Below are 17,572 nucleotides of genomic sequence, written 5' to 3' on the forward strand. Positions count from 1 at the left end.
TCCCCATCTTTAAGAAGTCCTCATCTGATAACTGCACCGCCAAAATATTTTTTTTAATTAGCCAAAAAAGGACAGGCAAAGACTATGGATCTGCCATCATTTACATTATTTTTTTGCTTGAAATAGGCTACCTTTTAACCTTGGACGTAGGGATACTTCCTTGGTCATCATGGCAAAAATCCCAAGACGTGTGTATACGTCCGTGGTCGCGAAAGAGTTAACTAAAATGAACTCAATAATGTTCGGAAGCTTCAATAATAATTTATTGATAAAGCTTTCACCAAAGCAAACCTGGAGTAACAACAAATAAAACAATAATAAATCAATAAAACAACAATATATTTTTCTGTTCAATGTAACATTTTGTGTGAAAAGCATTGCCGGTTTTAGCAGCTTCACTCACTGAAGCCATGATATAATTTTCTGGCAAGCTGCCAAGCTAATACAATCTACAGACTTTACTAGGAATAGCACCTAAATGACCGGGCGCCACAGTGCTCCGCACCTAAATATCCAGACGCCACAGTGTGCGCGCCTATTAGACCAGCGCCTAACTGTCAGCGCCTAAAAGACTTGCTCCCATTTAACTGTAGGCTATGTATGTATGTACATCAAAACATCAGATTTCATCGTCAAAACATCAGACAGTTTGCTCAAAACCTTAGATTTGATGTTGAAACATCAGATGTTGTAACGTGGCTTTTGTTATTGCTGTCTTTTGTGACGTATTCTCGAGCTGTGTTTGCACTTTTTGGTCATTTTGAAAAAAAATGAAAATAAATGAAACATTGGACTTTGGGCTTGCCAGCGCCATTAAAAACAAATTTTTTTCGGTAATTTTTTTTAGATGTATTCTTGAATGTTCAGTTTACGCATTTTAATGCTTAATTCCCGTTTGAAAATTTCATTTAATATGCCTTTAACAGCTCACGTGTGATAGTGTTCAAGACTGTCGTTTTGTTTAACATCACTTATCAGAGCAGCCTATACTCAGTACTTTGGTTGTTCCTGTTGTATTGTACGATACTTCATATTTGACATTGTGTTGTGTAATGACACAATGCATACAAAAATCAATTTTTATTTCATTCTATGTTTTTTCTGGATATATATATATAAGTTTAGTTTTTAATAATGTTCAAATTTCCCTTGGTAAGCTCTTAAGCAGCAAGTTTAGATCTGTCTATGTTTCATCATCATATCATAAAATGACCTGCACAATGCATATACAATCTTTGCCTTATAATATAGTCTTCTCTACTCAAGTGTATGTTTGAGTGGTCAGATATCATATTGAAGAATCCCTTTGCAAAATTAAATGCCTGAAAGTGTACAGAGCGTAAACGTCATTCTTGAGTCACTTGAACCATAACCATGTTTTGCTAGAACTATATACCCATTCCCTAATCTATCCTTTCTTTTGATCGAGTCAAATCTATGACATATGGTAGTAATTTTGACCTGGGAGGAGAGTTGTACACCAGCTCCAAGAAAAGTTATAAACAGCCATAACGTGCCTAATGTGCAGGATGAAAAATCAAATTATTTCTGGAATGTTCTGGCTATTTCTGTTAGTTAACAGAGTACCACACTGCATATATATATCATTTATACATAAACAGATAAACATTGACCAAGCGATTAACTGTTTTCGTTTTTACTATGCTAGTTTAATTAAAAAAATATCTAAATTTATAATTTTTATAGAATTGGATCTAGTAGCCTACTACACATAGGTCTACAGTATTTTATTTTAGTACATACAGGAAGTACAAGTTTTTAAAATGGAAAATGACAGGTATGTGCTATGGTACAGTGGTACACACATTTATTTCAGTGTATGGTAATTGGTAAGCTTATGTACATGTAAATACGTGTTTTTTGAACTGATTGTGATGTCTTGTAAACGTAACATCTTTACACTAAGTTAGTCTTTTCCTTAAGTCTATCTATTAGAATTGGTTGTGTTTTATAAAATTTAGATTACAAATTTATTGCAGTTATTTTGTGGTTGGTGTTAAAATATTTAGCACTTGTTTGCCATTTTCTTTATTTCAATTAATTTAGTATCCATTTTTATATATTAGTAAAGCGTTGTCTGGGTTTATAAGGATGTTAATAATATGGATATGTTCAATTGTTCATGTGTTGTGTATTAAAAAATTATTTTTTGGACAGACAGAAATAACAGTAGATGTATTTTTTATTATGAAGGCAGCATATTTTGAATAAAACTGCTTTTTAATACTGTGATAATGAAAGTATATTACAATAGCAAATCACAATTCTGCTACTCTTTCCAGCTAGCTGTTATTGTTTATTTACATTGGTTCACATAATCACACACACACAATTTCTTGAGGATGATATCCTGCCAGAGAATTTGGGCGATTCATTTAATGTATATTTGGTATGTCAAGATTAACTTTTATCTTGATTGCAGTTGATATCTTGATTCAGTGATGCATATAACATCAATATTTTTTGATTAATATGTGATTCTGCTTTGCAGGATTTCAAGTTCACAAGGTCATTTCTCAACATTTTGTTCTCATGACAACTTGCCACAAAGAATTGCTTTGCTTGACCAGGTGATGATTTCAATTTTAACTGATAAACTAGAAAAGAAATTTCATTTTCATTTCACATAGCTTTTATTTTAAGTGTTGCTGATTTTGATAGTTTGCACAATTCACATTTGGGAACATAATCGGCCAGATGTGTTAAAGACATCAGAAAAGTTAATAGCTTTTGTGCAGTTCACTGATCAGCTGCATTAGGTAAGTAACTATTTCACATAACTGACCTGTTTAATTTTTATATTTTCTACCTCTAGATTTTGTTTCAACATTATTACAAAGGTTTTGTTTATCCAGCTTTACTAATTTCAGAAATTGTAGTTTCCCTAAAGAGTAAAACGGTTGGAACACTTGGTCAATCTGGACCAAAAAAATAAAATGCTTGAAATGTGCAAACTAAACTCATGTTCTGCAAACGTCGTGTAAGCTAGGCCGTTTTCATCTTGAGTGGTGTTGAATCATCCAGTAGCAAGCACTGAAGAGAACAGTTTGACTTTCGAAGCGTTTTCTAAAAATGTTTTTGGTACCAATAATCAGATGTTGTGTATATCTTATGATTTAATTTGCTTCTAGGAGCTTTCCGTTTATGGATATCCTTCAATTCGATCAAACAATTCCTTAAATGAGGTGGCGATGGTCAACATCACATACGATATGTTGCTGAATTATAGAAAGGCACTGGAGGCACATTCCGAAACCACTGATGATATGAGAAATTTTGAAAGTGATGCAGCTCGATCGCAACACCTGCTGTCATTGGCAAGGGTATGATGTAGAAGTTGATGAAGGAAACCTGTTTCAGTTGATAAAAATTCTTCTTGAATCTTGATATTCATCTATTTTAACGTGTCTGCATGTTAACTTATTTTGCTGTTTTCTGACGTTGCTTGCTGTGAAGTACGAACATTGCTCAAGTCAGCTCAGGTCTTCTAACAACACATTTTTTGTTGCTGTTTCACTGATATCTAAGTTTTTTGTTTGCAAAATATGTTTGAAGTTAGTGATTCATTTCCACTGTCTTTATCAACTAGCACTTTAAACATTGTCATTTTCTTATTGCATAAAAATGTTGCAGAACTATTCAGCTGTCGCTAACTTAATTTACTAATACTGTACTATATTTACACATCACAGGAAGAAGTTGCCGGCAAAGACAGGGAGCTGAAATCAAAATGCATTGAGGAAGCTCACCTTCAACAGAGAATTGAAACCTTGCGGAAGAAATTCAAGTTAGAGCAGGAAAAATCTAGAAAGTTGTCAGCAGATCTGGTCGGACGCGACACTCAGTACAAACATGAAAAGAAGAAAAAGATGCAAGAAATTGACAAATTACAAACGAAACTGCATCAGCTTTTACAGGTTCATATTTAATATTTTCTGTATTTTTAACTGTTCCATTGTATGGTGGATTATCTCACATTGAATTAACACGTTCATGAAGCGTTTTTTAATATTTAACCAACTCAAAATGTACCCTAGAAACAGGATGATCGTTTGCATTGTTATCTGGTTGCTTGTTCATTTGTCTGTGACCTTGTAAAAGCAACTGACTGTGCAAATATTCTCTTTGCATAATTAAAAATGAAAGTCAACAACTCGAATTTTCACTAGCTCTTCATCGGTTGAATTATGAAAGTGGATCATCATTTTCAATGATTTTCTTGTTATCTAATGACAATGCTGCCAGTGGTTGTCTTGCCATAATGCATTGCTTACATTTGATGTGAGCTTTTGGCAGTATGAGTATCAAGCGAAAAAGGATCTTTTTAGTTTAGCTGTCAATTGTATTTTGACGGTCAATGGTGCAATTTTTGAAAAAACTGTTGTTTGTCTCAAGGACAAGCGCCATGAGAGGATGCTCGGTATAGAATTGCTGAACTCTCTCCAACGAGCAGATGGAAAGCGCGGGAAATGGAACACAGACAAGTCGAAAAAAAGGTTGCTGCTGTTTTTGTGTTCACAATAAGTTTTTGCCATCCTGGAAATTTATATGCGTTACATTGACTTCATTCATCTGCAATTGCGGCTGTTTAAACTCTACCCTCTGTTGGATCGTCACCACAACCGAAATGACAGGGTATTCCTGACTCTTTCGCAACTGAAAACAAAAGAATCAAATAGGCTTGATTCAAAACTAGGGCAGTTTGGGTGAAGCAGCTGTTACAATGCTTGCTCGAAATCATCCAATTATTATTAATGGAAGCTTTAAGACTTAAATTATACTTAAAATATCGTTTTCCCAACGTTCTACACACTTAATCACGAAAAGCATAAAAATTGACGTGTTGTACTTTCTTGTACGCAGCAACGAGCAAGAGATGTATCGCCTGATAATAACCAATTACGAAGACTCGCAGAGACAGCTGCTGAATGAGAATGTCGACATGAGAAAGTACCTGAAGCAAATGCAAGACGAGCTGATTGCTGCGCTGAACGAAAAGGCCTTGCATTCTGGTGAGATGTTTTTAAATTGTCATGCTTGTCACAGCAGTCAGATGTGTCAAACTATGCGCACCTGAGTAATGTGACCAACATCGTTCACACAACGTTGTTTGACGAGGTTGCCTGATTTAATTATTAATCGGCTTCGAAGGAAAATGGTTACAATTGGTTTGAAGCAATCGGTGCTCGTGTGTATATACTAGACTTATGTGTCAAATAGCGGAAAATCGTGATAACAAAATTCTACCGGTACACCAAAGTACCGTACATCTATAAACGGTGCAAAAAGCTTCAAAATTAATTCAACATGGTCATATTACTCATTTACCTTTAAAAACATGCCTACTACTTCAGATCAAGGAAGAAATAACAAAAGTCCTCTGCGGGAAGGGTCAAGAAGGAACAGTTTGGAATCGGAAACAACTTCCGCGACTGTATGTTTGATAGAATATTAACCTAAACGAATTCTAACGTCAATTTACCGTCAAATGTCGACATACTATTTGTGTGAACAAAACCTGAACTATCTTGTATTTTTGCCGTTTTCCTAAAATTGTACCTCCTCTAAATCTGCGAAGGTCGTGCTTACACTGCATAGACACGGCCTTAATAAATCTTTTCTTTTCCGAATGCAGTCCGACGAATCTGAGCTGTCTACTCCGATGTCCGAAGGAGTTTTTGAAATGCCTTACGATCTTGTGAAAGAAGATATTGAAAAAAGTCTCAAGTCCAAATGGAAGGCCCTCCGGAAAATGCATAAGAAACGAACAAAAGTCGATGACCCCGCCAGAAGCATCAATATCCCTGGTGAGGTTTATCGTCCTGAAAGGTTAATTCTGCTTCATCGAAGGTCAGCTGTGGTGTTGTCATGCTGGCTCTCCAACCTTTTTGGCTTGAATATAGCATTACGCTCACTGCTCGCTTCGGCAAAGCGTTTAAACATGACAAGAAGAAACAAAACATTTTCACAACATTTGTGACAGCAAGCCCAACTTTTGAATGTGATCAACAAGTATACAAGCTGTATACATTACAATTAATGCCAGCTGTTCAAAGCTAAAATGGAGCTATTGGGTGACCACAAATGCTAGCGACAACTCCAACATTATCATCACTGCTGACGACATAAACCGAAAGTAACCGGCTAAGTCAGCTTGGTATATTTAACCACACGACAGTCGACAGCACATTCTTCATTGATGTACAGGTAGACCTTCGCGAGACTGATCAGTTGCAAAGAAATAATCCTACTACGTCATCTACTCTTCGTCCTTTCATAATCAATATTTGTTCCATTTAATGTATGCATTTGATGTCTTCAAACATATGATCTCACACTTGCGTTCTCATAGTGGTTTTATGAATACATCTTTTGTTCGCTTGTGCAGCTTCTACGCTACGTGTTATTAAACGGTTAAACCTTCAATGATATTATGCGTGTGGCAATAAACGGATTTGCTGTTCAATGCTTGCCAACCAGTGATGTGTTCATATATTCTCAACAAATCGTATTCAGAATCGGTGCTAGCTAGAGCAAAATAAGTTAAACGCCATGAATAATTGAATACATTCCACTGAGATTGATCCTCTTAGCATTGCATGGCCGTTTGTGAACTTACAGAATGTGTGACTCATCATGTTGTCACTGATTGCCATGACTCAGCATAGATTGAATGTATCTTTTCCTTGACAGACTCTTCAGAGAGAATTGAAGAATATGAAAAAGTGGTCAAGGAACAACAGGATCTCATTGACTATCTCACTTCGTGCCAATGTACAACTTGCTTACAATTTACAAGTGACAGTTTCTGTGGTTTTCAATCGAATTTCGTCTAATTAACATAAAAATGACACTGAATAGTCATAAAAGTTTTGTGGTGAATTAGAAATTGTTCTGATCATTGAACGATTTTTAACCTTCGACAGTCTGAACTTATATCCAGTCCATTTGCAAGTTGTCCTTTTTGCATGTGTGGCAAGAAAAGAAGTTTTTGTTATTTTAGTCACCTTGTGACTAACCCATTTCGCATATTCCAGTAACATAAAACTGTTTCATTTGTTTTTAGGCACCAACAAAGGCGGGGTTATCTCCGATGCATACTTTCTTGAAGAAAAAGTTGAACTCGAACGAACCAAGACGCTCTTCGAACAGCAGCGGCTCGCTTTCGAGAAGGTTGCATCAGATTTTGTTGTTGCAATTTATGCTTTTTTATATTTGTTAATGTAAATATCCCCTTTTATTGTTTTCAATTCTGTCAAAAAAATGTTTCAACAAGTTTCTTACAGTTTTGAAATCACTGTTTTTAATCTGACTTTTTGTTTCAACAATTGTTTTTTTTCCAGGAACGCAAAATTTATACCGACGCTTTGCTGCAGCTTGGTCGCGATCGACAAACTTTTGAAGAAGAGAAAGGCAAATGGTTTCAGAAAAATTTTCTTCAATTAACACCTTTTCGAGGTGAGGCTGTTGTTGCAGAGGTTTCTTAGTTACTTTTGTTTTTATAATAATGCAAACCAACATACGCTTTTGGCCTATTTGCTGCTTTAGAAGTGTATTTTTTCTGATTTACACACTGTTGCACTTTCTGTAGTTTATATAATTATTAACTACTGAAGTTTTTAAATCAATTTAAGTTTTTTTTTTCTTGCAACCAGCGTGCATGGAGAGTTAAAAATAGCAATAATAATAATTGCTGAAAGAATGTATTCACTTTCACTCGTAATTTATCCTGCTAACTTTCCGTGGCGCTTCTTACTTCAGCTAATAAATTTTTGCATTGTTCCGATTGAAGTATGTGACACCGATTAATGTCTTACATTCTTAGCTTATTGATTTTATTGACCAAGCTTTTATTTCGTCTTGCGGCGGTTGTATGGTTGTTTTTTTTTAATACTACTAAGCGGTTACATAAATGGCTATCGGAGCCGTATGTTGCACGTCTCTGATTTAATATAAAATCAACCTTTTTTAATTCAAGTTCACACGTTGCAAGTCTTCATCTAGCCATGGATGCCAATAAGATGTGAACTGTTATGTCCTTAGGTTCACTCTTGCAAAATTTTAACCACTCATAATTGAATATCCCAGATAGCAAATCAATGTAAAAAATGGTTGATTTGCTGATTGCCGTTCAAGTGTTTCAATTAATCTTTGTGACATGCATCGCTGTTTTCAGACAACCTCAGCCAGCCACGAAAGTCTCCAACCAACCGGAGTTCATCGCGCAGGAAGGGTCTATCATCGAGTTGGAACGAGAGTCTGCGGGTGTGTGTCCGTCTGCCGAGAGTGTTGCATTCATTCTTGATCTTTTTTGTTCTTTTTGACCTTTGACCTTTTTTGTATCTTCTAACGAACCATCTTCTTTCAGAAACACGTCAAAAGTAACTCTCCGGTGCGAAGTGCAAGAGGAGAAGCGGATGGGATGGGAACGTCGCGATGCTCTCCAGGAGCATCTCCTCCACTGACCTTAAAGTGAGTCTAGAGATGAATTGCTGAAGATGATCTTGATTTTATTGAGTGCTACTGCTTGTCATGGAAAAAGTTAATTTGCATTGTTTCGGAATCATTTTAGTTTTTTTTTTAATTTCCGTATGTTAATGTTAATTTCTTCTTGCTGGTTCTTTTTTCGTCATTTCCCGGATGTCGGAGAAGGACGCGATCTGGCAATTCACATCCTTAGCTTCCATTCATCACGATCCAGGGGGTTAGTTTTCGTATGTTAATGTTTATTTGAAGAAAATTATCTTCGTCGTTGCTACCAACAGGTCGCCAAACCTAAAGCATTTCCCGTCAAGTCCAGAGGATCTCAACCCATGGAAAGGGAATTCCCCAACTATTCCATCAACGTGCGAGTTATACAAAGCTCTCGGTCTCCGTTATAACGGGAAAGAAAACCACGATTCACCGAGGTAAGAACGGAATGGTAATACCGTAATGTTGCCTAATCTTGCGCTTGGTACGATTTCGTGCAAATGCATCAACATTTTTCGGTTTGTGTTTCGTTTGCTCGCCTTGTTTAAGTGCGTCAGTCACTAATGAACTAATACTCTAATCAACTAACCCAGTGGCGGCTTCTCCTAATAGGCTGCAGCCAACCCTTCTGAATTGGTGAATGTCGTTATTTTTTCGCATCAATATGCGAAAATCATCAAATCAAGTGCGCAATCCAGTTAACAATGATGCTAATTCTTGTTTTGTGTCATTTGATGATTCGTTGAAGTTTTAGATTTGTGATCGCCCATAGAGGAAGTGCCTTAGTGCCTGATCCTTTCTTTGACTTTAGCATCTTTTCAATAATCCTTGATACATTAGTAAGTTTTTAAGTTGTTTCAGTAAACTATTTTTGCAGCCTGTTTATTAGAAATAGCCACAAGCCGCCACTGAACTAACCAAGATAATGACAAGTGTTGGTAGAGAAATTTTTCTGCAAAATATTGTACTTAGCTTGCTGGTTGGACGACTTTCACCTGTTTGCGTAGCCGGTTAATTTTGCATCACGCTTTCTAATTGTATTTTCTTTGCTATTAATTTTCATTCGGTTTTGACTTACGTATAACCAATTACCATTTATTTTTGCAAATGCAATGACTCTAACACTTGCATTTGTATCAGTGTTGCATGCACACCTGCTCGCGTCGCTGCACGAACGCACGTTTCGCATCAAAGCATGAGTAAGAGTGAAACTAACCTTCTTCGAATCAATCTTGATCACGTGTCAACTCCGAACTATCGATCAACCGATGGCTTTTCCCGGCTCCAGTTTGCCACCATCGACGAAATGCATTACGATCGGCCGAGATTAATTCGTCAACTGGCCGGCGAAATGAGTGAAAATTCCTCGAAGTGGCAACCGACCCTTTCCCATTCGCACTCGGAATCGTCATTGTTGGTTCACTGCAAGCGACCTCGGTCCAGGGTTTTACCTCAGATTCCCATCGAATCCCAGGGCGATGGGTTTTATTCGCTTTCAGATTCAGATTGATCGCAATATGTAAGTTCAATGTTACATTGGATTCTTGCAACGTGAAGTGGTAAGACATTTCTGGTTTGCTTTGTGAAATCTTGCATAAAATATTTGCTACTAAAATACATTGTCAACAAAAATGCAGTTTAATTGTTTTTATTTACGCCATACCACATTACTTGCTCTGCAAAACAATAATCCCAATCAGCTTTCACCAAAGTCGCTTGCATTCCTGTTTTAAACCACTGATGCATTTATCTGAAATAGAGATCACACATAAATTAACTGGACTGCCCCACGTGCATGCTGTTTTTTCGGAAATGCTCATCAGGCCTGATTTGTAAACGCTCGCCAGCTCTTTATGCCGCTTTTGCGTCTTCATGCATTGCTTGTGTTGCTTGCAATTTTGCTGTCATTGTTCTTTGTTTTTACTTTGCAACATTGCAACAATGTTCATACTCGAAGTTTAAAAACTGTGCTTTTACCATGTTTGTAAAGTAACATGAAGCCATCATTTTTGGTTGTTAACTGGTTAAAAATGTGTTTGGTTGATGTGGTGGTTAAAAAAGTAATTTTCTATGTGTTTCCTTTGTTGAACTTTTTATTTCAAGACAACGATCCAAGACTATGTATTCCTCCACCAAATCAATGCTACAAAGTAATCATCCACCGCTGCACCAGAACGAGACTTTTACGGTGCATCAGCGGGAAAAAAATGAAGGATTTACAGAAGGAAGACCGAAAAACGGAAGATACGTTGTTATTGATGATTTGAAAACAGTTTTGTTTAAATCCTAAGTGGCTTCAAGGTTTTGCTTTTTTAATATCAGTCGTGGTTGATTTTTCTTTGGCAAACTATCTTATAGATTTAATGAGAATTGTAACTTGAACCTCGCACTGCCAATACCCAGTTGACCGATTTTTAACTGAATTTCGTTTTGACCGACTTTCACTTTTGTTGCATTTTGTTTACTGATTTTGTGTAAAATTGTCGTTGCCTATAAAAATAAATTCCACCTTCAGCAATGCTAGGCCAACGGGGAATCTTTCTGGACAAAAAGTTATTTATTGTTCTGAAAAATCCAAAAATGAAATGCTCCCTCAGCGAAGTGTGGTATGAAGTGTAGCCATCAAAGTCAACAGTTTCGCATAGCTTCCGTTGCATTGGAAAACTTCAACACACAATGAGTTCATTGCGTAGTTTTCTGTTTACGTCGCGTAGCCGCCTGTGAACTGTGATGTTGAATCAACGTGAGTTCACATGTTCGCACCAAAAACTCCATTGTGATGTCAGTTCATCTTCTGGTAAGGTTAAGTTCGGAGTCGTAGACCTGTTATGAATACTTTCCAACCCATACCACTTGCTGCTTGTTATTTATTAAGACTTCTTTTTGAAAAAATGCTGCTTTGTTTTGTGTTTTAATGTACCTAGACTCAAACCTGCTTTTTCTTCACGGCTGCCAACGTCAAATCATATGTAGGCAAGTTTTTCCATCTGTGTGGTAGTAAGTTAACTTTTGCAAACTTGCAACTACGTTTACATTCAATCCACCGACGCCGGTTTACAAATCCAATCTAGACCTGCATTTGCCGAGCAAAATTATAACAGTTTAATTTCCCATTTGTTCATCACTGCGTCAAACATTTTGATGTCAAGTTCCCAGTGAGTACTGATTTGCATGCTTTCAAGCAAGCGAGATGTTTCTGCAACTGCAAGTTGAACGTTTTTTTTTTTACTGTTTAGTAAATTTTCCTTTGCCCATGGGAATTTCATGTTTGTTACTACGATGCTTACCCAGATAGCAAAAGTTTCTTATTTTGCGTCGTTTTTACGTTGCCAGACGATGCAAAATGTAGCTTTTGCTAGCATGGTACATAAATAGCTTGTTTTTTTAGGTTGACGCAACAACTTTTGTCGCAACAACAAAAGTTGTTGCGATAACTCTCGATCGTGCTGTGGGTTTCCACCAATGCCAGTGCTGTGGTTTTACGCCAACTGTGTTATTTAATAGAACGAACCTCTAGAGTTGCGCGTGTGCTGTTGGGTTGATTCAACGTTCCCGGACGTAGACCTGGAGTATTCAGAAAGCTGCTTTTTGCTCTGTCTTTGTGAAGATGCTCAATCCAGCTAGGAGAAGTCGACGTTTTTGCATTGTTTCAACGTCTAACGACGTTGAATCTGGCGGCTTCCTCCACTCCTGTGCCCCACGAACCTATAAGTCCAATGGCCATGTTACCAACTACCACAAGATATAAACTTTGTTTTCAACGCTTTTTTGCAACTCAAATTAAAACAAGAAAAAATGGAATTCCATAACTTAACAATGAAAAATGTTTCTGAGACCTTGCTTATCCGCGGTCACCTCAAGTAAGCCAGGTATGTTTGTCAAATGTGCACAAAGTTTCTTTAAAAAATATTTATTGTAGGAGAACTCCTTGGAGTTTTTAATTAAAACACAGATCTGAAATACTTAAGTTCTGTATTAATTGTGCATGTCAGTTGATTTGAAATTTCATATTCTGAGAGACAAAATTAAAAAAAAAAATTAGCACAAAGACTTGTCCAAAGATGATGGTCTTCGCACAGTAGCGTAGCCAGGAATTTTGAAAGGGGGGGTTTTGACGGCCCAACGGCGGGGGGTCTGGGGGGCCTCCCCCAGAAAATTTTGAAAAATTACTTTGAGTTTGGTGCATTCTGAGAGCATTTTCAACAAAAATGTAGTTACGAATATTCCTGTAAAATGGTGGTGTCTGATGGCATAGCAAAAGAATAAGATCATGTTTTCTTCGGCATTTTTCGAAAATAAAGCTAAGTCTCTATGTTTTCTTGTTGCTAAATCCTGGCTGAGATGTTTGGTATTGGCAAAACTTGCTCTTTTAATGCAATTTTGTTTAAAATTAAGCAATTTTTTTTAGATTGAAAGCATCATTCTCAATATCGTGACGTCACACGCGTGCCAAAGGGGGGGGTTGTAACCCCCAAACCCCCCTTCCCCTTGGCTACGCCACTGTCTTCGCATATACACCAGCGACAGACTTCATGACTTAGATACAAAGTCCGATTTGACCTTCGAACCAAAAATAAGTTGGTCGGTTGGTTTTGAATCTTTCCTTGGACAAAGCCTCGATTGGCTATTCCTTGTAATTTTGCGTATTTTAGATTCTTTTGACTCAGGCCGGTTACCGAGATTGACAGAACTAGTGAAGTTTTCCGATTGTTGAAGTGTTGTTGCCTGAAAATTATTCCATCCACTTGCCTACATGCCGTTAGGGAACGTTCAAATATTACGTAACGCCTTCGAGGGGGAGGGGGGGGTTTATGCAAAGCGTTACGTTAACGTCACATCGGGGGGGTTCAAGCAAAACGTTACATAACGCTTTCGAGTACGGAATGGTAGTTTTTTGTGCTGAATTCGTAGTGAAAAAGCGTTACATGGGGGAGGGGGGATTGAAAAAAGCGTTACGTTGGCGTTACATGGGGAGGGGGGGTCAAAAATTTGGAAAAAAGACGTTACGTAATATTTGAACGTTCCCTTAGTAGGCTAGTTTAAAATAAGTGCTTAGGCATGTTTTAAATAAAACCCAACAAGCGTTTTTTTATGCATTGTAGAATGTAGCACATATTCTTAACCTGTTCAGTTGTTTTTGGCAAAAAAACTTGGCCGATTTAGCACGCTTACAAACATAGCTAGGCCTACTGTATTTTAATTGAGCTGCTTTTATGATTTCAGTTGTATATTTTTGTAAGCACACGGATCGAGTAGGTGGGCTAAGCCTAGACCTACAAACAGATTATATGGGACGAGGTGTGTCCCTTTTCACTTGATACCTAGTCAAACAATACCACAATATTAAATCAACCATGAGCCATGACCTTCCTTGACCGTTAAATCGATAAATAGTTAGCCAATTGCTTCAAATCTATCAAGCTGAACTGTCTTAGCTTTTACCTTTTAAAGTTGATAAGCTGCAAAAAATTGACACAGCAGGGCATTTTATTTTCATTTTTTTCAAGCTATTGACAATGGAGAACAAAAGTTGCTGATGATTACAGTAGAATTTGCTTAGCCTAATTCGTCACCTCAAGGAATTAGAAAAAAAGTGACAAATTAGGCGAACTGACGTATTATGCAAACATGTCAAAACTACCCTGCACACCAAAACGGGACCTACGAATAAGGCAAACTGACGAAAAGCGTTAAATTAAGTTCTAGCCTACTGTAGTTCTTTCCAATCCTATGGACCAGAGGCCGCGAAACAACAGCATCACAAGGTAGCCTACTCCCGGTTTTGAGTACTTGCAATGTTTTGAATACTTTGAGTTTCTCGGTATCAGAATTGATTTAAGTAACTCAAAAGGTGATCTGCTACTTTCAGCCTACTAACTGTTGCAGGAAAAAAATGTAGCCTTTTGCCAGCGCGAACTCAAAGCTATATGTTTAGGTAAAAGAAAAATGACAAAGACTTCACATAGACCTCGGAAACAACCTTTTAAGTTAAAAACAGAGTTACATGCATTCTTCTGATGACTTAGGAGTAAACTTTTAAGTTATTAGGGCAATGGTTCTCAATCTTTTAACATCGGGGGACATCAAAATTTGAAAAAAATGTTTGCGGACCGGCAGCATAAGAACGTAGCCAACAGAACAGGTAATAGGCTATACTTTTTTTAAACCAAATCTGTCGTTGCGTGTCATAGGCTAGGCTAATGCAAGATTTTAGCATAGTAGGCCACTTATGGGTTCCTAGAGATACGGTCTGATCAGGGATGGGTCTGATTTGTTGCATTCTGCAGACTTTTTCAGACTCAGGACTTCCACAATTTTATTTTCTGTTTCCTCATGATCAACTGTGTATTTCCTCTAATAGATTCGTTAACTTTAATAGCTCTATCTAACCATACCAGTCACCATTTTTGTCATGTTTCTGGTCACCATGTAGGTATCACATTTCTGTACAAACAAAGTACAGTAATTTTATCTTTTTTTTTAATTGTTAGGCCTACAATGGTGTTTTATCAGCATGCTCATTGTTTAATGTTTAGTTGTTAAGAAACTGTAGTCTATGTTTGATTGTTTGTATGTTTTGCGCTTCTAAGTTTTGTTGAAAAATAACCAAGTTTTTTGTCAATAACATGTGTAATTAGGGTGGAGTGAAACATAGGTTAAAAATGAAAGTTGATAGAATCAATCTGTAATAGTTACTAAAAGTTGTGATGTGGTAAATGTATTCACATGCTGAAATATTTTTGATTTTGATCAACGTTAACGTCTGCCGCAAGTCCATTGAAGTTTTCACTGGTATTTTGGAGCTATGACGTCATCACAATTAGCAGATCGTCACTTTTATCTAACTTCTACCTTCGGTACTTCTATCTAACAATATCAGAGTTGTAAATTACACATAAATCGTTGCAATGCAGTGGAAAATACGTCTTTTAGAACGCTTGTTGCATGTATATGATCAACTGATAAGAAAAAACACGGATTTTAAGCTATTTTCTTCAAATTTCTGTTCCTTTCACAAGTTCATCACCACAGTTTAAGCAAGTATGTGCAATGAAGGTAAAGCAAACTACAGTAGAAAAGTGTTTTTCTTAATATGACAATATTGAGATTTCGGTTGCCTGTTTACTTTTGATCCCATATAAATATTGTAAACGCTTTTTAAATCATCAGCTTATACAGTACATGGGCGTTGGCAGAAATATTGCAGGGGGAGGGGGCAAACATCTTTTAAGCCAAATTTCATCTTGTGAGCTACAACGAGTGCAACGTAGCTAAGTGTATTGATGAAATGTAACGTAAATTTGGACGGCACGAGCGAAAACGTTACAATTAAAGACATTTCCAAGGCATACTTAGCGATAGTTTCCGAAAGCGCGAAAAAATAGTCCTGGAAAAATGTTGGTTTACTTCGAAGAAAATTGGATGAAAAAGATATTATCGCCCAAAGGTAAGAAACATTTTTGAAAGTATCGTTTTCATAAGGAAAGAAACGTTTATAAAACCCAAATCCAGGGGGACAAGTGCCCCTCTCTGCCGACTCCCATGAGTTTAAATCTCATTAAGCACTCCATTTGCCAAAAACTCTCGTTTTGTATTGAATACAGGCATTTCTAATTTTGACTGCAGTCTACTTCGAATGAATCCTTCCCGTTGTTTCTGCCCACACTCAGCAGATGCTGCTTCAATAACGAGGCGCACGGCCCCTTCCATGGCTTGCGTGTGACACGGATAGCTAGGAAATTCAAGCTCTGGAGCTGCAGCATCTTGAATGAAGGACATTAACTGACTGTCCGGTATGTCTCGAGTTAGCGGTAGTTCATATCTCTCTGTATGCTGCCAATCAATCAGTTCAAAGTATTCGTTTGCTTCAAAGATCAAGAGTGGAACTTTAAAGAGACGAATGGAATCTCCATGACCTTGTTTTCTGGAAAGTATCCTTCTCTGTGCTAATTTTCTGTTGTACAGACGTTCATCTACCAACATCCACAGCAATAGGTTCTCTTGGTGAGCAAAAAAGGCATTTCGGTTGTTACCAGGGACAACTATTGCTTTTAGTTCAGCGCTAAGACAGCGCGACTTTTTAACTACGTGAAACAAAGTGTTTAGCTCTTTTACAGTAAGTAGTACAGGAAGGTTGCGTTTTCACTGCAAACCACGTTGGAGCGTATAACTTGGCAATGTAGGCTACTCCACCAAAAGTTTCCTTGCTTCAGTTGTCCCATTAGGTCATGACGATGTCGCCGCCAATGTGCGGGTTCAACTATGGCAGGAGAGACTGGCAGCCGGACCGACATTGGCCAATATGGAGCTCACACCCATGGAGAGCCTTCCTCCCGGAAAACGTGAACCGTGGAAGTATTGGCGATGCCTCAACCGCTTAAGAACTGGTATTGGCAGGTGTAAAACCTTGATGAGACACTGGGGTATTCCATGGGGAGCACAAGTTGCAAATGCGGACAGGAGCAAATGATGCAACATCTACTCGAATGCCCTGACCTAAAAGCAAGGTGCTCTGCACAGGATTTGGCCGAGTTCAACGATAGAGCAAGAGCCTGCGTGATGCTCTGGGCTACGGCCGTGTGATACACGATGAAGAAGACCAACGCTCTCAGATTTTACAGGGATTGTTTCGTGAAACATAAAGCTTCAAAATGCGATTGGTTGTTGTCAGCCATCTGGAGTGATTCATCTTTCTTGGATTACAATAGGCAAGCTTGGCATCACAACGCCCTGAGCTAATTGCTTTACAGATGCCATACAAGTACAGTAGGCTACTGCTGGTCTGTGCTTAAGCTCACGTCAATTGAAGGCAGTTGAATATCAACAGCCTCAAACTCTGTGACTGGTAAACTGTCACAGTCTTCAAGTTTTTTACCAATGGAGCCAGAAAAACTTAGTGGACCAGATGTAACTCCATCAAGATAATGCATCAAGTGTCTCAGTGGTAATTCATTAAAATGCAACAGACATACAAACCGCTGCAATGGCTTTTTTAGGCCCTTTTTAAGAATTGCATATTTCCGATTATGTTGCTTAAATGGACTAATTGAATCGTAAGAAATGTCCTCTATGACGTCAC

At 37.7% G+C, this 17,572-nt stretch overlaps 1 protein-coding gene across 2 annotated transcripts; it reads left to right on the plus strand.

Moving 5' to 3' along the window:
- Window positions 1-1,706: 1,706 nt before the first annotated feature.
- Window positions 1,707-12,011, plus strand: LOC145781213 (afadin- and alpha-actinin-binding protein A-like). Of its 2 annotated transcripts, none has more exons than XM_082593001.1 (15): window positions 1,707-1,798; window positions 2,513-2,591; window positions 3,153-3,344; window positions 3,714-3,938; window positions 4,417-4,517; window positions 4,885-5,033; window positions 5,376-5,455; window positions 5,657-5,828; window positions 6,715-6,795; window positions 7,088-7,194; window positions 7,365-7,479; window positions 8,198-8,286; window positions 8,390-8,493; window positions 8,787-8,930; window positions 10,597-12,011. In XM_082593001.1, exons 1-15 carry the CDS (start codon window positions 1,785-1,787, stop codon window positions 10,781-10,783), a joined length of 1,839 nt encoding a protein of 612 aa, XP_082449127.1. In that variant the 5' UTR covers window positions 1,707-1,784; the 3' UTR covers window positions 10,784-12,011. The 2 variants fall into 2 exon arrangements, with proteins under 2 accessions (XP_082449127.1, XP_082449121.1); XM_082592995.1 differs by having other exon boundaries at window positions 9,634-10,731.
- The last annotated feature ends 5,561 nt before the right edge of the window (window positions 12,012-17,572 follow it).

Source organism: Aplidium turbinatum, chromosome 1 (assembly GCF_918807975.1).
Source record: "Aplidium turbinatum chromosome 1, kaAplTurb1.1, whole genome shotgun sequence".
Classification (NCBI taxonomy): Eukaryota; Metazoa; Chordata; class Ascidiacea; order Aplousobranchia; family Polyclinidae; genus Aplidium; species Aplidium turbinatum.